Below are 23504 nucleotides of genomic sequence, written 5' to 3'. Positions count from 1 at the left end.
TAAACAGTGAATTTTGTGCATCAATTTGTCTGAATGGACTGAAAGAGCCAGCATAGTGTTGTTTAATTCCTTTTTCTGCCCGCAGATTGGAGCAAGAGCAAGGTGGTCAGATCTAGATCGAAAGTCAGTGAGACGAAAGCCGTTTTTACCTCACTGGTCAAGCAACACTATTCACTCTTTGATGCAACATGGGAAGCTTTATTTCCTGAAGCACTAGCTGGGAAGTCAGTGAGACGAAAGCTCACAAGAGCAGGTCCAAGGGCACCGATCTTCTCAGCACCTGCAAACGTTGCCTCAACATCCATGCGCCTCTTAAAGATCACCTGGGCAGAGCTGGCACTGTTTGCAACATCTGCCTTCACTTCATTGACATGACCGTATTGGCTAAAGATATTGATAAGGTCACACTTTGTAGGAGAAATGCATTGCCTGCTGAAGTGCAGCACCAGATTTTCTCTCACTGTTGAAGACCACATGCTGCTACAGAGAGCTGCCATAGCATTTCTCCACAAGATGCAAGTCCAACCATTCTGTTCTTCCAAGAAAATACTGGCAGTATCCTTTTTCCCCTATGTACATATAAACCATACTTCATATGATGGGTCAAATTTTATCAGACTAATTCTATTAAATCCTTTACTGTTAGAAATCGCTCACGATGACGTAGCAACTACAGTGCAATGTTTTTATGCTTTCCTATAGAGGGCATGCTATTTCTTACTTCTATTATATTTATGCCATTCAAACTTGTAGCTCTCAATATTTTGTGGGTTTAAATGTTCTTGTTTTCTTTATTTGCGATACATCTAAATCTGATTTTCTTTGTAGGTATGGTGAGAGTGATGGTTATCCTTCTCAGAAAGGGAGAGATCAAGAAAGATGAGATATAAATTGATATGCTACCAGAACAAGAAAGATGAGAGCGGTTGGTGGCCAAGGCTCCTGAAAAGGACCTGTGTTCTTGAAGGTTGACTGGACAAATGGTATGACGTGGATGTCGAAGATGTTGGATATTAGAATTTCACTTTTGGTTGATTATGTTTTTTCTTATGCGCCTGACAAATCTAGATATGCAACTAGACATGCTTTATTCTTGTTCCTGTTTTGTTTTCCTTATGTATTAATTCCTTAACTTGTAATGCACATGATGTTTTCCTTATGTATTAATTCCTTAACTTTTAAAGCACATGATGAAGGCTGGTTGTCGGGTAAGTTCTCTTAAACTTTGGTAAGCTTACATACTATCTCTATAGATCTTTTGAATCAATTACAAGGTAATTTATTTAAAAATCATAGTAACACATGTGTACCTAAATATCATATATAAAAGTCTGTATGGTACTGATGATTGCAATGTAGTGGTGAAACAACTAGATTAAAATAATAAAATTTATGTATGGATAGGATCACAAATGTATTAAGAAATCTTTTCTTATAACAGTATCTTGGTATTATGTGTTTTCGTTGCAACGCACGGGCACTCACCTAGTAATACATTAAGTAAATAAAAATTATATGGCGCAATCGACATACTATCAGATGCGTGTTGGATGGAAGGTATGTTGTGTTATATTTTAAAATGGAACACCTAAGCACACATAAACCATAAATGAGTGCCACTTGTACATATTTTAGAAAAAAAATCTTAACAAATACATAAGTCTAGAGAAGTCTTAATATGGAAATCTTAACAAAAAAAATATAATATTTATATGATTAGAGAGTTATTATATCATAAGAGAACCATAAAAGAAGAAGAAATGTTATTATTATCTAAATAAATAGTCTGTCATATAAGGAAGTATAATGATGACAATAATTAATAAAGAGATAAAGTTTCATTACATATTTTTATATTTTTACAGACAAGAACTGATGTCGCATTTTTCAAAAACTGGCACCGGAAAATATGTTTAATTAAATTTTTTGAAACTGAAGCTCTGCTAAATTGACGATGTTGTCAGGAGCGAATCTAGACAAAATAACCATTGGTGTCACCTCCATTAAATTATAGAATCATCAACTCATTTAAGTGCTAACAAACATACATTCTAATAGTGATTACTAAAATTTATTGGTGTCACAGGACACCAAAAAGGGCACGGATCCGCCCCTCAATGTTGTATGTAATTAATTTATTAATATAATGATGCATGTGATTCGTTTTAAATTATTTTTTGGTGGCTACCACAACGTCATAAATCTTGGCGTTGAGCCGTGTTACCTCGATCACATGTTTTGTGGCGCCAAGAAAAGAGTCTAAAAATAAGATTACAGAGAGGCGAACTATTTTTCTTTGTGGTAAGGGAGTTAATATGCAAAAACTAATTGGTGCCGCTACCTACGCTCGACGATGGATAAAAATGGTTTAGGAGTAGGATGGCAACAGGGGAATTTCTCGTCGAATTTTAGCTTCTCATCCCCGTTTATGCGGGATCCTCGCGAATGCTTGCGAGTGACATTTCTTCTCCACCCTGTTTCCCACGGGGATAAATTACCATCGAGAATCTCCATCCTCATTTAAATTATAATCAGAATGTACTTATTTTATTATTAATGCAAAACATTGTCACTTATACACATTGTTAGATATAAGAAATCATTACGTGTACATTAAATGAACATATTTGTATTAGGAGTGATCTCTTGACAATGTAATTATTTATTTTTATTATTAACTATTAAATGAAAATATCATCACATATAAATTTAACGGGTCAGAGATGAAGAATGCTTACTTGTCCTCGTTTACCTGTCGGGAGAAAAAAAATCTCCTTTTACGCCCCCGTGGGAGAAGATTTTTCCGCGAAAAATCAGGCCCATTGCCATCTCTATTTGGGAGGGAGGTTTGACTGCTTGTCTGACAGAACAAACCATGGGCTCGAGTCAAGGTATTAATCACATGATTGGTTGTCAGGTTCTACCCGCCCGACTCGTGGCATATATTAATCGGGTGCGAGCGGGTGTTTGGTTGTCGTGTCCCACGACACACACATACACTTTAGGCCCTGTTTGGGAACAAAGTTTTTGAAAACCACAGATTTTGAAATACTACAGTATACTTTAGTCATGGCAATACCGCAGTTTACAATACCACAATTTTGAAAGCTGAGGTCCAGACCTAAGTTTAGAATACCTTAAAACAACTATAGTATTTGCAATACTTCAGTTTTGAAAATAGAGATTTTACTTAGCTTGTCAAACATCATTCTGTATATAATACTGCAGTATTTGAGAATATTGCAGTATTCTTTCAAAACTGTGAAAAAACTTCACTCCCAAACACTCCTTTAGTGTTTTTTTAGTGTTCAGTCTGCATGCGTGAAAAAGCTAAAAATGACCTTCGTTGGGAGGACCAGGCCCGCACCAGCCAGACGCACACGACGGAGAGGCAACCAATTAGGCGGTAAATGATTGCAGTATGGACACCCCTCTCTCCGTTTGGTTCGGAGTGAAAATCTCTGTCCCTTACGCGAGGAAAATGGCCGAGTTTCCAACACTGCCTTGAAGGCAGAACAAAGGCTTTATCCTCAGCGAGCAATACAAACCACGGGTGGGCCGTTTGATTATTGCATTCACCCGGTCGCCAACCAGAGGAACGCAACGGCATGTTTGGGAGGAAAGGAAAGCGTAGCAGAGAGTGAACCAACCAATGAACGCAGGAAATTGGGTCCATTAACTTCCTACAAAGAATGCTGTTCCCTTACAGGCAAAATTTGGAGCCTCTAGAAAGAAAAAATTCGCTTGTGCTGGCAGCTCTAGTTCCCTCCATCCAGAGGGGAAGGAGGCATGCCCGGCGGAGCGTCCTTTGGCGGGGGCGCCGAGCTGAAGTCGATGGCCGGGAACACTCCCGGTGGCCTCTCCACGGGTTGTATGGACAGCAGCTGTGTCGAGTCCCCCACGACATCGGCCCATCCGTAGTGGGGCTCCGCCCTGGTTTCAAATGTTTGCAGACCGGTGAGATTCAAAAGCAACAACACATGCACAGATTTTGGCGCCGACGGAGACGTTTCAAGGGAATCAATCAGCGGAATAAAGGTCTTACTCATAGTATGTCTCCTCGTCGACTACCAAATCCCAGCTCTCGCCAGTTGTGCTCTTTCCATACTTGTGGACTTTACTGAAATCCAAGACAAATATGTGGTTTAGTTGTGAAGTAGCGAATTAGCAACAGAATAGTCGGCTTCAAAACGATTTACTGCTAGTACCGATACGTAAGATAAAATCATTTGCATGCTGATGCTGGGAACTATAAAAATATACCAATAAGATGTTTGAAAAGTCTGCGGCCCAAATTTCAGCCAAATAAGTACTCACTCCGTTTCGTTTTAGTTGTCGCTGAATAGTGCAAAATTGAACTATGCAGCGACAACTAAAAATAAACGGAGGGAGTATGTACAAATGCTAGACCAAAACAGTATTATGTCACGTACCCGTTACCAAAGTGTTCTTCTCCCCAAGTTCTTGACCAACCTGAAAGTTTCAACACAAGTGAAGTATCAGCCTACATAATATTCCAAGCAAAAGCTGCTTCATATCTCTGTCATAAAGTACTGGGTTCAGCGCCATCACAATGGAATGATAAAAAGGCTGTACCACATTTCAAAAGTATACAACAGGATAAAGCTATGCTGATATGCTCGCATAGATTTTAAAACGTCTTTGGACATTGGCATGGTCTTCAAGCGACCAATTTCACATAAAATGCAACTAGCATAAAAAAAACACATCAAGTGGCAAACCAAAATGTGTTTTTTGACTTTTTGTCATGATGCTCATACTTAGAAAATGGTTAGTGTATTCTAAGAATACATTACGTTTTTTGTCCGATGCAGTTTCTCTACAAAATGCAGGGGTACGGCTTGCATCGGTTATTCCTTCCCCAGACCCCCACTCAATGTGGGAGCCCGGCAACACTGGGTTTGTCCTTTTAAAAATACATTATGTTTCGTGATTGGAAGGAGTAGCACATCTTAGTTAGTAGCATACATATGAGAAAAATGCGGTGAACATACAGTATTTAGTGGTAACGGATCTTACGTTCTCTGCCAGGAGATACATGCCATGTCTCCCCTTGTCGAGAACCAATTCCTGCAAAGAATTTCTCCTCCCACTTGTCCCCCCATTTGGTGCCTAAGTCTGTCTCTGCCCACTTATCTGTCCTGTTAAGAACATTCATGCAATGCAGGTGTTATCAACCACCACTGGCAGTTGAGCAGACAAAGTATATGCAAACCAAAACAGCTTTCCAATGTCTGAACTGTTGATACAAATTTGAAATAGAGTGCATCAAGTTGCCCCTCAGAAGAATAACTACCTATCACAGTAATCACTACAAACTGTATGCCACAGACACATATCCTAGAGAAATTAACTAACCAATTGACATGTGAATCCACATACTAATAAACAACAAAATTCACTGCTGTAATGAAAAACTCATGAATATGGAAATGGAGATTCGAGCAATAAACATTGAAGATTAAGCACAACACCAGCTGTATAAGGATTTCCTTCTACGGCCATATAGCTAGTGCTAAAAACATTAATAGGCTCACCATTTCAAAACAAATCCACGGCCATCATAATGTTCACCCCATCTCTCCCACCACGACTGCTCATTCAACCTTCCATATTTGTGAGCACCTTTTTCTGTCCAGCCTTTGGCATCATATTTCTCCCACCTGTTATAGAACACTGACAGTTTTACAGAAGACCTCCAAATTTCAACCAGAACCAGGAAAAATATGATCTGTTTCTCACCATTTCTCATACCACCCAGCATTTTCTGCACCTGATTTTGCTTGTTTTTCAGCACTCTTCTCTATTCTTGCAAGATTGCTGTATTGGACAAGGTAAACCATATCAGTGTCTCCCTTGTACAATTGTTCTAAGTTCTAACTTTGGAAGGACATCAAAGAAGAAACTGACACATATGGCAGGTAAGGCTTAAGCAAAGGTTGGGCTAGAGTCCGACACATACTGACAGATACACCAATGGATGGACTGGATCTCCAAATAGGTATCAAGAACAATGATATAGCTGATCATTTGTTTGCAGATTGTGTTGGAGTCCTGTCCGTGCAATAACAGCACACTAAATTTTGGATCTAATGATCTAAATAGCATGGATGAAACTAAAACAATGTTATAAGCTGCAAACAGGTGAAAACTGATCTTACATTCTCAGCAGAGCTACGGAATCACCATTGTTTCAAAGTAGCCTTAAAAAAAGCAAGGCTAGAAGAAAGTCTGTATACAACTCTACGTCACAAAAAAAAGGTCTGTCTTACACAAGGGCAGGACAAGTATACTTAAAATATCTGAATCTACAAATTAGCTAATTTACCTCCATTCATCTTGGTACAGTACTTCTTTCCACTTCTCCCACCAAGAATCACCTTCAGCATTCTTCCCAGATTTCTCTGCACCTAATGTTTTATAATTATTATTACATTGAAAAGTAAGTCACGAGTCTGTGACAGATGCAAGGAATAAACATAATTTAAAGAACAAAGAAACAAAGACATTCATCATAGTTATGAGCGAAATTTGCATGCTCATGCACAAGAATCACACTGATTAAACACTTTGACAATATGACTACACTATCAAAGAGGAAGATCCTCCATTATATAAGAATAATTTGCATACCTAATTCCTTATATCCAGTCCAGTCACTTTTCTCCCACCACTGCCACACAGAATAATGTTACATGATGTTATTAAGATTTCAAGTAAACTAAACAACAAGATTATTGCTGCAAACTTCAGTAGGTCCTTTGATGAAAAAGAATGGTTTCTTAGTCCAGTATTTTGTACTCCCTCCGTCTCAAAATATAATTCGTTTTAGACTAAATATACATTCATTAATCAACTTATGGATGTAGTTTGTATGTATGTCTATATTCATTATCATTAATTCGAATGTTGACCGAAAAAAAGATAGCTAGAAACAACTATATTTTGGGACGAGGGAATAGTTCTCAATGGAGTTGACTGTTTAGCTTTAGGAACTTACAGTCTCAAACCTCTATGCCAGATTGAGTACAGTGAAATCGAAACCAGATGAAAGATCGCATGCTCCAGTGTGCATGGTAGAGTTTTCGAGCAATTCAATAATTTTCATGACTATGGAATTACTTAATTCAAAAGGTAATGCTAGTATGCTACAAATGTTCAAAATTTAGCATCAATAAAATCAAAGCTAACCCAAACACTAAAATTCATACTGGCAGACACAGGATAGTTATAAAACGGTAGTATGAACTTAGTATATTGTGCTTAAAATGGTATTCCTATTCGAGCACATCAAGTAAATAAAAGTGATTAAATGCAGAAGGCAAAAGCCCCACACCAAGTATTTAAAGCTGTGAGCATGTCGTAAAGGCAACTGAACGTAGGACTAGAATATGATCTGTTATAATAAGTAGAGAGCCAAAAACATACAGTCTCTTTCCATTCGGTGGAACCATCATGGTTCTGTCCTCCCATTCTTGCCCAGCGGCAGCGGTACCCATTCTCGCCAGTATCTTCTCCACTCTCCCTATACCAAGTGCTTCCATCTTCATTTATTCCAGACTCCTTGACGGCTTCGTCCAGCAAGTTGATTCCCCATTCCTTCTCACTAGCAATACCAGTGTCTATAAGGCAGGTGCCAAACAAACACATGCATTTCCTTAGCAAATCAGAGATCTAAAGTTGGGAGTCTACAAGTGGTAGCGTTTCATTTCGGACTAAACCGGCATTCCTGTAGGAATCTTCTTTTAGAATTGACAATGTCATGAAGGGACAAACCTCTCTTGGGTGGGGAATCACAGGATTGAGGAGCCGGGCCCCTCGGCGTGCACCGTGGGTAGAAGTCCTGTTGCTTGAACTGTCTTCTAGAACTATACTAGTAAACAAAAAAATGAGTGTCAGAATTCCATTCCCTAAGCAATGAGAATTGAATGAACTAGTACAATATATGGCACGTTAACCTGTCATTACGACAACCAAAATAACCACACACAAAAACAAATTGTCGGAATGATGCAAGCGACTGATAACTGTTAAATGCGAGGCCGGGCACACCCTTCAAGTCCTGTATAGAACTAAAAAAATCCCTAGATGCGACGTTGCCAGCCGCCCTCCAACGTACCGAGGTGCCGGGAAGGGGAGCGGGGGCATGGCGGTGAGACTAGCGCGCCGCCGGGCCGGTGCCGCGGCAGACGGCTTGTTCCCATCGACGCGCCACTCCTCGGCACGCTCGGGCGCGGCCGCGGCCGCCCTCGAGAGTCGCCTCCGCGGCTCTGGGTCCGTCCCGGCGCAGCAGCACCGGATCGTGGCGCGGCGGCGCGGCCAGGACGCCGCCCCCCTCGCCGTGGTCAGATCGAACGGCGGCCACGCGAGGCCCCTGGAGCACGCGGCCATCTTCTCATGCCACGGCGAGGCGGGACCGTGGGTGGTGCGGCCGCGGCGGCCGAGGCTGGCGCGGGTGGGAATGGGCCTAGGAGTGGCGGAAGGAGGGAGGCGGAGGGGAGGGTTTTATTCGAATGGTGGGGCGGAGGCAGGCGGTGCGCATCGCTGCTCCGGACCAACGAGAGCGACTGATAATGGTTCGCTCCCGCGGGGCCGAGGAGAGAGAAACGAGGGAAGTTTCTATGGGTTTTTCGGATGGAGAATGGCGAGAGAGCCGTCCCCCGTTGATATGGGGCTGGGAGAGACGGAGACGAAGAAGGGAGAAGGTGCGGTGGACGAACCCACTTGTCGGTGGCAGATTCAGAGTTTCAGACCGGCCTGGCTGTGCCTGTCATCAGCCTGTGTCACGGGAGGATGTAACGTGGGACCATGTCACGCATGCAACTGTAGTTGGGCTGCCAAATTGATTTTGGGGAAGGTAATTAGGCCATTCCCGATGGAATTTCATCACAGTTTCATTCTAATGTAACACATCAACATATTTAATGAATGTCACTGTATTTATAATAAGAGAGATGGAGAGAGTTTCATAGAAAGAGAGAGGATTTCATCCATGATAAAATTTAGGATACATAGTTTCATAAAAGTTGATGTATCAATTTTAGAAACCGTGCAATGAAACTTACACTGAAAATAGTCTTAGGGCACATTCAAAAAACAATACTCTTTTCGTCCCAAATTTTAAAAAATATCTTTTTATTAGATCATACAATAATTAATGTATATGTTCTATATATATTTAGGTTTATAATCATCTATATGAATATAGACATAAAAATCTAGAGCTAAAATAACTATTATTTTAGAACGGGGGAGTATGATTTGTATGCGCTTAAATGTAGAACATTTATTCGAGTATCACAACAACCAAAAATTTGAGGAAAATCGAAGCCATTTTCGTCCCATATTTCTTTTAGGGTAGTCCGCTCGAGACGGCTTGCGAGCGGATGAGACGAGCTGGACCATTATTTATAGCTCGTTGAAGAACCGAGTCGAGCCTGGTTTAGCTCGTCTCGTTTCCAACCCTAGTTGTTGGATGGAGATGGATTAGCGTCTTAGGTTTTGTGTGTATTTTGGGTTTTGGTCCATAGAGCTTTCTATTGGGTTTGGACCGATCGAAGCAGCCTATTGTGTTGGGTGTTTGGGTCAGCTCGTGAGCGGCTCATGAGCTCGCGCAAGCTAGCTCCGCTTCGCTCGTGATTTTGGCGAGCTTGTAAATCTGGATTTGCGCGTTGCCAACTCGTGAACCTAGTATCATCGAGCTCGAGCCGGCTCGTCGAGCCCGAGCCATTTTTCTCGCACTAGTAGTTCCTTCTGAATTGGAGTGGAAAAGGGATAAATTAGTTTATTTTCTTCTCGTTTCCATCTAAATATGAAGGGAAATTGATTTTCTAAACTAGCTCTTATTAATTATCTGTTTGTTGTAGAACAATGAAAGTCGAATAATATAATAAGACCCATTTAAATATACTAGAGCTAATAGTTAGCTAACTAAAAAGTTGCTAGTGAAATTAGTTGACTAACTATTGACTAGCTTTAGATAGGTTAAACAACAAATAATAGTTGAGGGTGTAATTAAAAGTTAGTTGAACTATATTGGATACGGATGTTTGGATGTTTTTAACTAAAAGTAATTAAGAGCATATGTAGTAGTTAATTTACCCCATAAGTATGAATTTAAGTTTTCAAGAAAAACTAAAGAAGTTCCAACATTCACAAACTCATTTCAAAACCCAATTTCATATGTACATTTAACAACCTTGTTAGGACTCTCGAAATCAACGTTGACACCAAATCCATCGCGAAAAGACTACTTTGCTGCCGTTTCGGGTCGTCCCACCGGCTTTGTGTCCACAAATCCATCTCCACCCCTTCAGACGTTTTGAATCTATCGCCACTAGATAACCTCTTGTACCGAGACCACACCAAAGCACCTGTGATGCCTTCATGTTGTTGCCTTCAGGTTGTCGCCAAAGCACCTCCTGTGATGCCTTCATGTTATCGCCACAAAGACTTCTGTAGACAATGTGTGTTATCACACGTCCATCTGATCTTCCATCGATAGCTTCAATCTCACGAAGACGTTGCTGGCATTTTTTATGGAGGCTGATAAAATGTGCATCCCGTCAAGATCTTAAACAGATTCTATACCACTGAAGAAAAAAAGCCAGAGAAGGTTATTGATACGTATTTCTATTTCTACTGTTAGTTCAGTCAAAAATAGAAACAGACCCATTTATGTTGTGGACAACTTAAAAAATATCAACTATTAATAAATAATAAATAGAGAACCGTTATCATAAATGTTTTTTTATTCATTAAAGTGTTTTAATAACTCTCTAAATCTATAATTTAAGGAGATAAATTTAGAGATGCTCTGATAGCTAAAGTATTAGTCGGGTTGTCTAGATGTCTCTAACTAATTTAAGTAGCTATTAGTTTTAATGTGCATACCTTCTCATTCTAGATCTTATTTTTAGCCAAACAGCTTGTAAACTTTGTATTGATTTTACGCCATAATCTCACAAAGTTGATAATATGGTCTGTGTTAGATTTTTGTGCATTATCCAGTTTCCAAAGAAACAAAAAAAAACACATAGGGATTACACATGCAGTATCTCGAAATGATTCTTCAAACAAGCACGTCACCCCCGAAGAACATGTGGCGAAGAACATGTGGACAAGTAGCTCTGTGCCAACGTGGCTGCCGAAACCAGATCAGGATCAGGCCCCGGCAAAGCTTTACTACGTGGAAAAGCGGCAGATAGCTCGTGGCTCAGCTTTGCCTCCGGCTCCGGCACGCCGGTCCGTTGCCGCGCTTTCCCCCGATACCGACCCTGCGCGGATGCTGATGCTGGCATGGCATGTTTCTTCTCCTGCTCTCATCGGCCGAGCGGGTTTTGGAAGCGCTTGGCTGCGGTGCGTCCGAAGGCGCATCCCAGCCGCTGCTGTCGTATGGAACAGTGCGGGTGACGACGTGGCTTTGTATGGAGAGTTCAGTTTCATTTTGTCTTCCTTGTTATAATTCTGCGTTTGTTTCGTATTTCTCTTTTTGAAAGAAAAAAACGCGCGTGCGGGATTAATAATAGTGCAAAAACGTTTATTTGTCGAATTCTCCAAGACGCTGAGCTGAGCCAACAGAACGGAACAGATGGGCCGCGACGGCAAGTGCGACTGGGCTGGGCTGGTTGAATCGCTTCAGTCCCTTTAGGTCGTCCTGCAACCGTAAGCCCAAACCTTTACTCGTTCCTTCAGGGGATTTCTGAAAGCCCAAGTCCAAACCTTTATTCGTCGGCAACTAGTACGTACGTACACATCTTAACAAAGCGACGTGTACAAGGACACTTTGGCAAGTACACAACCAAGTATACTAGCAAGTACTTACTGTACTGTACTGTGTACACACACACAACGCCAATGGCCAACGCCCAAGCGCGGCGCTCGGCAGCCGGCACATGCGGCTACTGGATGTAGGACTGGCCGGTGATGTCGAGGTCGCGGTCGCCGGTGGACGGCGGCGGCGGGTGGCTGGGCCTCGCGCCAGCGCGCTGCTCCTCGGGCCCGTCGGCGCTCTGCGTGGCGCTCGCGCGCGGCCGCGCGGGGCCCCTCCGCCGGCCGCCCTCCTCCTCGGCCGCGTACATCCCGCCGCCGTACGCCTCCCGCGTCAGCGGCTTCATCTCCGAGATGTTGGGCGGCTGCTGCCCGGCCACCAGCTGCACCAGGTCGAGGTCGGAGCCCGGGTCGCTCGACGGCACCTTGGGCTTCTCCTCCCGGTGCTCCATCGCCTTCTTCGTGCTCGGCACCAGCCTCCCCGCCATTGCTGTTTCTGTTTCCACACGGTGGCCGGGGTCGGGGTACGGAAGTGCCAATTTGGTAACTGGAATGGCAGGCTTGCGTTTATTTATAGGGTTCGCGTGGATGGATCAGGAGACGGGGGTAGAGGCAGCCCTCCCTAGCGTGTGCTCTCAATTATCACTTCTCAGTGGTGGGCACACGTGTTGCGGCGGGGACACGCGTGCGGCAGAGGCCAGAGGCCGCGTGGGGGCGACCGGGATGTTACAAAATATTGTATATAGTATATGTGACCAATCTAAAGAGTGCGACAGATTCTCCTTAAGGGACATAGCCCTTAGGATCAGGATCAGGAGGCGGAGGGCGTGGGGACACCGGGACACCTGGGGTTGGTCGGTGCCTCCGATCTCGCAGGGCGTGACTCGTGGACGTCACCATGCCGGCGCCGTTAATTCATACTGCTACCTAATGTAGTTTAATTCACCCATGTGCCTAATTTATTACACCGCCAAACAAATTGTTTGACGTCGTTGGAACATTACAACTTCCAAATTTTATAGGTTAGCTTGGAAACCCCGTTTTTTCTAAAAAAATAATATTTTTTAAAAAAAATTAGTTTATTTTCTCTTAGTAAAATAAAAATCTCTTAAGAAAATATACTTACCAAACTAGTTCTAACAGACTCACTCCCGAGTATAAGACATCCCTTCTTCGCTCACAGTCTGTATAACATCATCACACTCCGGAAAAGTATCTAGCTTTTAGGAATCATGCACAGAGAGGAGAAAGGATGTTGCACAAGTCTCGACCCCTACTTAGCATGCATGGCCATGTTGAAAGAGCGTGTTTCTGTAAACTCGTTCCATCCTTTTGGGGCCTCTTCACCCCCCCACCCCACCACCACCACCACTAGTCTAGTGCATTTTTCTTTCCTTGTCCTGTTGGCTGCACCAGAACTTACACGTGAGAGAGAGTTGGTTTGGTCGCATAGATCGTCTGTACGATCGAAACATGCTATAGCATGTTGGAAATAATAGCGATTCAGAGATGAATAAATTGACTCTGACAAAAAAATTATAAGAAACAACAGCATGCTTCGAATATATAACTCTCAAAAATCTGATAGACCCATACCCCGTGCGTGGATTATCGTCGCTAGAATACTTGTTTCTTCGTAGGGGAGGTTCCTTAGCTTGGGTGGTCGTGTGGCTTTGATTAATAACAGCTTGACAGATGTTCCCATTTAGGGCTTGTTCGGTTAGCTCTCAATCCATGTGGATTGAGTGGGATTGGATGGGTTTAAATCCCAAGCAAGTCAATCTTCTTCTTAATTTTTTCCAATCCCATCCAATCCATGGGTAACGGGATTAACCGAACAAGGCCTTATATGTTTTCTATGTATAAATCTCCAAGGTCAGTGATCACAAACATAGACATTTATAGAAAAAGAATGTTGTGGCAAGGTGGCCATAGTTACGAAAAATTCATTTAGTTGTTTAGGATTTAGTCTGCTCGCCTAAGAACCAGGGTAGTCTAGGTGTTCTGGATTTGAAAATGATGAATGTTGCGCTCTTAGCCAAGTGGATCTGGAATTTGAAAACTCGAATGGCTTGTGGCAAAACATTACCAGAGACAAATATGTTAAGGGGTTCTTCTTATTTATATGAAAAAGAGTCAAAATGATTCCCACTTTTGGAAAGGCATACTTGGTGTGAGAGATCTGTTTTACAAACACCGTAAACAAGTCATGGGGAATGGCAAGAGTACAAGCTTTTGGAATAATGCTTGGTGCGATGAGATGCCCCTTTCTGTTATATTTCCTAGACCTTTTGACCAAGCTCATGACAAAAACATTACTGTGGAGAAGGTGCTCTATTTGAATTTTCAGGCTTTATCTTTTAGTATAAGATTATTGGGAGACCTGGTTTCTTTATTTGTTAATTTGAAAAATCAATGTAGTCGGATTGTGAGATCTAACTGTCATGACAAGGTAATCTGGTCCCTTGACAGGAATGATTTTTTCTATAAAATCGTTATACAGAGGTAGTAAATGTAACCAGATTCCTATCCCATTCAAGTTCTTGTGGAAAACCAAGTTGCCCCGTAAGGTCCAAGTGTTTTAAGAATAAAATTCACACAAAAGATAACTCGAGAAAAAGAAACTAGCAAGGTCCTGTGGATTGTGTTTTTTGTGGACTGCCCGAGTCTATAAATCATCTATTCTTTGAGTGTTTTGTTGCTTGTTTTGATTGGAGAATCATCCAAATGGCTCTGGGTTGGCAATCCATCCCATGAAGGCTTGAAGATCATTTTGGTTCGTAGAATAATGCTTATGCTGGCAAGGAAAATAACTTATTTCTCTTTGGTTGTGGGGCTATTATCTGAACGATCTGGAGATCCAGAAACGACTACTGCTTTGGTGATAAGATGATGTTGGCTCCAACTAACGTGATCTATGTGTGTGTGTGTTTGGCTTGATTCTTGGGCGATTAGTCAGAAAGAGAGGGAAAAACTAGTGGAGCAAGGAAGCCTCATAATTCGAAGGACAACAAGTGACGTCTTCAGTCGAGCTCATGAATGGAAGCCGCTGCATAGGTGTATCAAGTGGTTGATTTCGTCTCAGTTGATTCCTGCCTCGTCGTAGGCCTATAATTGTGTTCTTCGCTATGGTCTTGCTGATTTCGTCTAGTTCTGGTTGTGTGTGCTTGCTTTTCTGTAGCCCTCATAGTTGTGACGAGCTTAATAAATGTCTGTGTGCTCCAGTTGTGGTAGTTGACAATAGAGTTCTTTCCTTGTATCTGTGTCTAGCCAATAGTTTTGGATGGTTGTTGACTTTCCTTTTGTGGTGATTGTTAAGCCATATATCGAACTCTTTTACCTATTTCTTATGGGCCCTTCGTAAAAACAAATGTGCATGACAATTTTTTGACGTCACATTGTCTTTATTAAAATCCTGAATCAGCCGCGACTGGATGGGAACTCGATTCGACCTAGAGTGTGGACTGTGGACAAGACCCGGCCGTAGAGCGTCCTGCATTGGCTTGAGTGCTTGACCGCAAAGTCTGTTCCCCCTGACCACCCACGACACAAGGGGTGAAGCGGTTGCGTGATTCCTGTCGCCCCACACGGATTAGTCCACTCCACGGCAAGGTCTCCGGTCCGTCGTCTTCCTCCTCTCCGGCTCCACACCACATCCAGAACGAGTCAGGAAAAGGCAGTGCAGAACGCGAGAGCAGCTACCGCCGTCACACTGCTAGCTAGCTAGGACCTTTTTGACTGGGAAACAGCTTCAATTCCTAACTGCTGACGGTCATCGTTCGTCTGTGAGAAGTGTGATCGATTGGTGTATGTATCAACTCGACATGAAGTCTTGAATATAATGTTGGTATCTGGTACACACCGGCGGGAGACCAATGGAGCTAAATTTAGAAACTCTCTTTTGGATCTGCTTTGTTTAGTTTTTTTATGAGCCTTTTTGAGAATTTAGCTATGGATCTGAATATCATAGAGATTAGATTTATGATGTACAAAGTGATGATTTTTTTACTATAGCTACGACTTGGTCTATTTTGTGTAGACGATGATTTTAACAGGTTTTCACTAATTTTTTTTATAAAAAAAGACTGAAAAATAGTATCGAGCAGCTTCTAGGGGCAGAAGATGAAAAAGTGTGAAACTAACGGGGCCTTTGTTGGGTTGAACGAGTCCTGGTCCTGGTCCTCCATGACCGACGGTCACCACACCGCTCCAAAAGCTTTTTTTTTTTGTTTCAACGAACAAACGAGAAGGAGAGGAAATTGAAATGTTGACGCCAGGTCGGGCCGGCAGCGCCATACTTTTTCCATGCCAAACCGCAGAAAAAGCAAGCCGGGGCTGGTCGGGCGGTCTCTCAGAAGCCAGTCCGCGTTCAAAGCAGATGACGGCTGTTCGTTTCAGATTAATGCAACTCTAATTTATAGTCTAATTTATAGAGATAAAAATACTATAAAAATAATATAAAGTGGTATAAATTAAAGACAAATGAAAAGACTATAATAGTACTAGGCTACTAGCAGGACCGGACGCAGCCACACCACAACCACACCTGTACCGCTGCTGCTATAGCATGCTAGTAGTACTAGGCTACTAGCATATAGTAGCTAGCAAGACAAACTATTTGTGGTGTGGATGCTAGTAGTTGCGTGCCTGCGTGTGGATTTTCAAGCACCGTTGGCGACGCTAAGAACAAGCAGGTTAACAGTATAGTCAATTGTGACTGTAAGGATTTTTGCAACCTACCTCTTAGTTTATGCGGGCGGAGCGCTCGGTATGGCCAGGTATGGCCCAAGCCATACCTTGGCTCGGCTCATTAGCAGACCATTTGGTCTTGGCCTCGCGTCGCATGGTACTTCTGTTCTCCGTCGTAGCTCGCCCAGTCAATCGCTTCTTCGCCATCGGCTGCTGCTCGCCTCGTCTGCACCGCTACGCGTGAGGAGCGACCATGCCTATGGTCAGGCGGGAAGGGTTCATGTCCTCTTGCTCCGCCCTCTCCAGCGTCGAGAGTGCTGCCTGTGCTGCTTTAGCTTCAGACACCTCTTCAACGGCGAGCGCGGTTAACTACGGAATGGGAGATGGATCCGGTTCTTTCTTCAAGGTATTGGTCAACAACATGGGTGGGGATGTCCTCACGAGCAAGCATTCCTGATCGTCATATGCTTAGCTCTTGAGCGGCTTGTCTATGTGTTTCCCGCCTAGCCGTACGATTCGTGAGTCATACTGCTATTTCACTCGAGATGCAGTATTATCTTGTTCTGCTAGGTTCAGTTTTTGTTTTTATTCAGTAGATGTTCATACCAATAGTGTCAGTAAACAATTTATGTTGCTTGAGAACCTACCCCAAAGACCTAATGTTGATTCGTTATAAATTGTTTATTGTGAAGTAGAATATATATATATATATATACGTGTTTTATACATTTAAAACCTGCCATACCTTATTTTTTGGGCGTCCTCCGCCACTTTTATGCGTATATTAAATAGATCGTGACTGTAAGGATTTTTGCAACCTACCGAGTTTTGATCAGTTGGACAAACGAATAAGGCCTAATAAGGCCTTAGGGTTACCTGATCAGCGGATAATCTCACTTTGGTTGGGCTTCATGTTGTCGACAGCTAAGACCAACTCCAACAATAACGTGTATATGGACGTGTGATGTTGATATATCATTTATAAAGTGTAGTTTGAAATAAGAATGAGATAGAGAACCTGTTAGAGATAACCTAATATGATTAGCCGACTAGCTAGAGTCTAAAAGTTAGAATCGTAATGTACAATAATAATATATGGACTACGACTGATAACATATTGAAATATCAGTAAGACCAGCCGTGCAAATGTGTATATGTATTATGATTCTTAAAAGATGCTTTGTTAGCCTAATATCATGTATAATTTTCTCCTCACGCTGATAAATTTAATGATAACCACCGCTGTCCAACTCATGCTCATGCATGATGCAATGGTGAATTAAGCTTCAGCCATGACCTGACGATGAAGAGATAAAACAAGTCGTATAGAGCCTAAAACAATATACCATGGTTCAAGCTGTTTTTCTAGACGGGTGAATAATAATCACACGAGAGTAGTCCGAGAATTCCCCGAGTGCCCACGTTTTAGTAACCGAATTATTAACCTCGCACACAGAATACGAAAAACAAGTCACATACACCGCAGCCATTACAACAAGCAGCAATATAATAATATCGCAAGCACAGTAAAAGAATGTTCCGTTTGTAGACTTGTTGGAGATCAAAAGTGAAAAATAAGAAGCATGCATCCACATGACACACTTTCTTTTCATCCATTATATTCAAAGTAGTGACACACCTAGTAGCTACTTGATATAATGATATCGACATCATCTGAATAGAAAATAGTCGCCATCTCAATCCAACGAGCTTATACTAAGTCTAATATTCCGTTGATGTGGACTTCAGATAAGTTATAATTATATTAAAGCAAGTCCAGTCATACGTTTCGAGAGGAATTCAATTGCCTAATTCAACCAGAAATTAAACTGTTGCCTACGTTCATGTGCTCAACGGAGAAGTATACGAAGCAATCACCGTACCCGGTGTTTTAGCTAGCAATCTAGCCAAACCTTCAATGCATGCTTGACGATGAGCCGCAGGGTAATTTGAAAAGTTTTCTACCGAAAAGGAGGGAAAATCCTCCCAAACCATAGCCCTATTCGGTGGTCGGTTAATCAGTCCCACACATCGATTTATCGGCTTTGGGGAGCGACTGACTAATCAGTATCCTGGCTGATATATTATTTTTTCTTTTTTTTGTAATTTTTGAAACTTCCATGATTTTTTATTGAAACCCGTTGCGTATTTTGAAATTTGGTTTCAGCAGAAAGTCTTCAAATAATCTATAGTATTTATATAAAAATTGGCATCAAAAGTTTTCAAAATCTATAAATTTTACCACATTTAAAATCCAAAACCGGTATCAGCATTACCGGTCGATTACCGATTAGCCGTCCGGCTAGCCGGATTAATCAACATTTTGGTGACCCTTGATGAGCTGTCATGATGGACACTTTCACCTATTGAGATGGAGGATTTCTTCATGGGCAGTCCAATCCATACACGACACTTACATTGTATTGTTGAAATTGAAACACACCAGCCTTCCTGCCTCTGATTCAAAGAATAGAGAGGCGTCTATCGGCAACGACTCTTTTCCTATCACAAGCCGGCAGACTACAGATGGTAAACTCGGTCTTCACTTCCCTGCCAACCTTTTACCTATGCACTCTCAAGATACCAGCTCGGTCACCAAGCAAATTAACAAGTACATGAAGCATTGCCTTTAGAGTGGTGCAGACATCAATGACATGAGACCACCGCAGGCGGCCTGACACCTACCTTGCAGATCTAAACATAAGGATGGGCTTGGAATCATTGTCCTAAGAAAGCGTAATGAAGCTTTGCTAATGAAAATGTTGTACAAATTGTTCAACAAGCAAAACTACCATGGGTGCAATTGATCTAGGACAATAGGTGCAAAAATGGTAAGCCCCCCCCCCCCCCCCCGAAAAAGGGAATGGATCCTTTTGGTGGAGAGACATCCTGAAGAATCGGTTAGCCTTCAAGGAAATTACCAAATTAAAAGTAGGTGATGGAAGCACAGTTCAATTTTGGCAGCACAAATGGAATGACAGAGCTCTTCGTCTAATGTACCCAGAACTTTTTCCTATGTAGTAAAAAAAGGATATAACCCTATGACATGTGAATATGCCCCCAGATTGAAACCCTATTACACCTGCCCATGTATGCTAAGGGCTTACTCTCAAATTGCAATCACTCACCAACATGCTTCAACTTGTGGAATTGATAGGCACACCAGATGAGTGGGATTTTGCTGAAATGGCCCAAATCTGGAAAGCCAAATGCCAACCGAAACAAAAACTTTATTTTCTTTTGGCTACTCCTGCATGATAGACTAAACACTAGAGCAATGCTCACAAGGACCATGTAACTGGACTCATACACGTGTGAAAACTGCATACGGTAGAAAGAGGAAACACAAGACCATCTTTTTCTAAAATGTGGTTTCACCAAAAAGACGCTGGGAGATTGTTGGGATCGTACCAACCAAAACCTTGAATACCCATGTCGCAGTCCGTGATATGCGAAGGAAGCTTTCACAACCTTGGTCCATGGAGATAGTGATCACAATGACATGATGTATATGGAAATGTAGGAATGAGTGGATCTTCGAAAATACCCCCAACGACACATATGTGCAAGACCATGTTTCTGCAGGAGTTGAATCTCAACACTTACAAGATGAGAGAGACATTTGCTAGGAATGTCAGTCAATGATGCAAACATTGTAAACAACCTCCACTGTTGTAACATGTAAATTTTGATCATCTTTATAAGAAAATTACAAAATACTGTGGGGACTCCTACAGTAAGTCTTACCCCTAAAAAATTGAAACACACCAAAACTGCTTACTGGAAATAACTAGGCTACTGGCTACAACTACGGTGATCTAACCAAGCTAAAAATGTTAGCTACAGCAAATCACCCCAAGGACAAAACAATGTAGCCATAAAAAACACGCTCTTGCTTAAAAAAAATAAACCAAGGAAATACTCCCACGATGGATATCTGGTTTGCTATGGGAGCCACGATTTTGCAATGTTACCAAGCTATGTAGCGAAATTCTGAGAAAATGCAAGTAAATTCAGTGACACGGTCTTAGCTATGTCGGGACATGCTCTTTTTATTATTATTTTCGTATGGGATAAAAATCAAAATTACTCCCACACCTATAAAAATGTTCATTTAAACTCTAAATATTTTCTAGTTTATTTTACCCGTACTCCTATTTGAGTTTGTTCAACTTACCTCCTAACAAAATTTGTCTTATTTATTTCTTTCTACATAAATAAATAAATAAATAAATAAATTTGTCTTATTGGTGAACCACAAACAAAATCGTTTTACTCGTCAGATGTGACCAAGTCTGTTTTGTTTTTTTTAAAGCTAGACGTTAAAGCTATAACTGCTATGCAAGATAAGTCATCTTCTAATGCACCATTAACAAGTTCAGTGCTTTTCGGTAGTTCTCAACCGCCCTAATGGCAAGCAAACCATATAGATTATGGAGAACACATCGATGGTTATATTCATTTAGTGTTTGAGTTCCTGTCAATCAATGAATCTGATGGATTTTGAGAACTAGGATTCGTCCTAAAAGAGTAATAGAACCTTCTAACACTGCCATTGAATGTTCCAAGTTGGGCAGTCAGTGCCATTATTCAAACACAACCACCGGAAAAGAAGGACATTTTTTAAATTGGATGTATTGAAAAAGGGTCAAAATGTGTGGGTTCACTATAGTCTCCACAAGTCCAGATACACGCTCCAAATGAAATAAATAAATGAATAAACTCTCTGCAAAATACACTGAAATTATTATTGTTGTTGAGCCGCCGGACGGAGGGCCCACGTCCACTCATCTCTGAGGTCTGACGTCTGAGCAGTGAGCAAGCAATCACTTGTTGTCCCGTTATTATATATAACGAGCGAGCGAGCCAGATCACCACGCCCTCTCCTCTCCATTCACCACCGCCGATCGTGTTCCAGACTTCCAGTGCAGCAGCCAGCAAGTAAGCAGAGCAGCCGGCCGTGCGTCCGATCGAGAAGAAGACTCACGGGAGCAAGCCGTACTGTACCGATGGCAATGACGGCCGGGGCGCCGTCCATGGAGGTGGAGCAGGACCTCCCAGGCTTCCGGTTCCACCCCACCGAGGAGGAGCTCCTCGGCTTCTACCTCTCCCGCGTCGTCCACGGCAAGCAGCTCCACTTCGACATCATCGGCACCCTCAACATCTACCGCCACGACCCCTGGGACCTTCCTGGTACGTCGTCGACACGTCCGCCATCCAGGATTCCAGGCAAACAACAGCTCGTGCGCGCGCGCGTGTGTTCTTGTCGATAGAGACGACGAGCGAGCGAGCGAGCGGTCGCTGACCGATGGAGATGCATGGTTTCTGCAGCGATGGCGAAGATCGGGGAGAGGGAGTGGTACTTCTTCGTGCCGCGCGACCGGAAGGCCGGCAGCGGTGGGCGGCCGAACCGGACGACGGAGCGCGGGTTCTGGAAGGCCACGGGGTCGGACAGAGCCATCCGGAGCTCCGCCGACGCCAAGCGGGTGATCGGGCTCAGGAAGACGCTCGTCTTCTACCAGGGGCGCGCCCCGCGCGGCACCAAGACGGACTGGGTCATGAACGAGTACCGCCTCCCCGACCACGCCGCCGCCGCCGCGCCACCGCCCAAGGTAATCCAACAACCGTCCGATCCGTTGCATCTCTGGACGTGAGAATTGCATGGAAAACCTTGCGCGCAGTAAGTTGCTGTGGGGTCAGCGGACGGATTGGCACTAGTGCCTGACGCTGTGTGTTTCTGCTTCTGCAGGAGGACATGGTGCTCTGCAAGATCTACCGGAAGGCCACCCCACTGAAGGAGCTCGAACAGAGGGCCTCTACCATGGAGGAGATGCAGAGGCGCAGCGACGCGGCCGAAGCAGCATCAGCATCCCTGGTCCAGGCTGTAGGCTCCGCCGACGACAACTACCTGTCATCGGGCGACACCCACGACATAAGCGTCCTGCAGATCCCAGCCTCGTCCTCCCCCGCGCCGTCGGGCGACAGCTACGGCGGGCCCGCGCTCAGGGAGGCCCAGACGGAAGCCGCGGACGCCACGACGGTCACGGTGGCGTCGGCGTCTCTGGTGCATGCCGCATGCATGGCAGGCCCGGCAGCGAGGCATGGTGACCTGCCCACCCCGCAGGTGCCGACGCATCTCGGAGTCGCCGACTGGACGCAGATGCAGGACCCGTTCATGCTGCGCAGCCTGTGGCAGGACCAGCTCTTCTTCTCCCCCTTAGCCCACCTGCTCTACTGAAGTCCGAAACGAGGAAGAAGATGAACTGTGTCACTGTCACCCAAATGCGATGGCCAGCCGCAACCGCAATGCTTGCTTAGATAGTTAGATGTCAATTCGGCTGTACATATTCTGTTCGTAAAGACTAAAGACTCGTAGATGCTCTTTTTTGTTTATGCATGCATTTGGTACGGGACCTTGGACATGAAAGTCATAATAAATTACTAGTTCACTTTCTAATATCAAATTTGTAAGATTATCTGATTTTAATCGCTAAACAATGAGACCAGGTACTCCGGTTGTCAAAAACCGGAAAAAACTAAACCACTTTCTAACAAAGTAAAAATACAATTTAGTATCTTAAAATCCATAACTAATTTACTTTAGATTATAAAAAATATGAAGATAGTATCGATTTTCTCTTAAGAAATGTTGCTGATCTATTCGGAGTTATCTAAATATTATTTATTTTAAATAAATAGCTAACAAACGCGACAACGAACATCAAAAGCATTGGGAAAAAATAAATCCAAATCACGCTAAATAGATCATATACAGATTTGATCATGGAATCGACCAAATGGGTCATAGTCAACGGGGAGTCGACTATTAAATTGGGCTGGCACCAACACCATGTTACTGGTTGAAAACATAATTTGAGCTCCGAATCTTGACCAAACCATTGAACCAAACGAGCCCATTTGCTCTTCTCAACTACTCCCGAATTGGTAGCTAGCACAGAGTAGACGGGGTAACTCAAAGAGGCCCATATTTTTGCAACGGCCCAACGCACGTCTTTGCAGTTGCA

General features: G+C 43.0%; 3 protein-coding genes across 4 annotated transcripts; 1 reads left to right on the top strand and 2 right to left on the bottom strand.

Annotated features, from left to right (window-relative positions):
• Positions 1-3539: 3539 nt before the first annotated feature.
• Positions 3540-8775, bottom strand: LOC103639546 (uncharacterized). 2 transcript variants are annotated; one of them, XR_559503.4, is made up of 13 exons: positions 8141-8757; positions 7798-7889; positions 7450-7643; positions 6655-6694; positions 6350-6431; positions 6183-6264; positions 5984-6075; positions 5764-5841; positions 5559-5684; positions 5041-5162; positions 4434-4473; positions 4046-4120; positions 3654-3933 (listed from the first exon to the last, which is right to left on the bottom strand). XR_559503.4 is itself a non-coding variant. In XM_008662287.3 (11 exons), exons 1-11 carry the CDS (start codon positions 8410-8412, stop codon positions 3759-3761), a joined length of 1296 nt encoding a protein of 431 aa, XP_008660509.1. In that variant the 5' UTR covers positions 8413-8775; the 3' UTR covers positions 3540-3758. The 2 variants fall into 2 exon arrangements, 1 of the variants encoding a protein (XP_008660509.1); XM_008662287.3 differs by lacking the exons at positions 5984-6075; positions 6183-6264 and having other exon boundaries at positions 3540-3933; positions 8141-8775.
• Positions 8776-11719: 2944 nt separating this feature from the next.
• LOC100274923 (transcription activator-related) lies at positions 11720-12335 on the bottom strand. Its single transcript, NM_001149171.1, has one exon. It carries the CDS (start codon positions 12276-12278, stop codon positions 11922-11924), a length of 357 nt encoding a protein of 118 aa, NP_001142643.1. The 5' UTR covers positions 12279-12335; the 3' UTR covers positions 11720-11921.
• An 8795-nt stretch (positions 12336-21130) lies between these two features.
• LOC103639545 (NAC domain-containing protein 22) lies at positions 21131-22936 on the top strand. Its single transcript, XM_008662286.2, has 3 exons — positions 21131-21672; positions 21811-22091; positions 22229-22936. The coding sequence occupies exons 1-3, from the start codon at positions 21489-21491 to the stop codon at positions 22715-22717; spliced, it is 954 nt and encodes a 317-aa protein (XP_008660508.1). The 5' UTR covers positions 21131-21488; the 3' UTR covers positions 22718-22936.
• Positions 22937-23504: the final 568 nt, after the last annotated feature.

The sequence above is a fragment of the Zea mays genome, chromosome 9, assembly GCF_902167145.1.
Source record: "Zea mays cultivar B73 chromosome 9, Zm-B73-REFERENCE-NAM-5.0, whole genome shotgun sequence".
Lineage (NCBI taxonomy): Eukaryota > Viridiplantae > Streptophyta > Magnoliopsida > Poales > Poaceae > Zea > Zea mays.
This window is presented reverse-complemented; position numbering and strand designations above follow the sequence as displayed.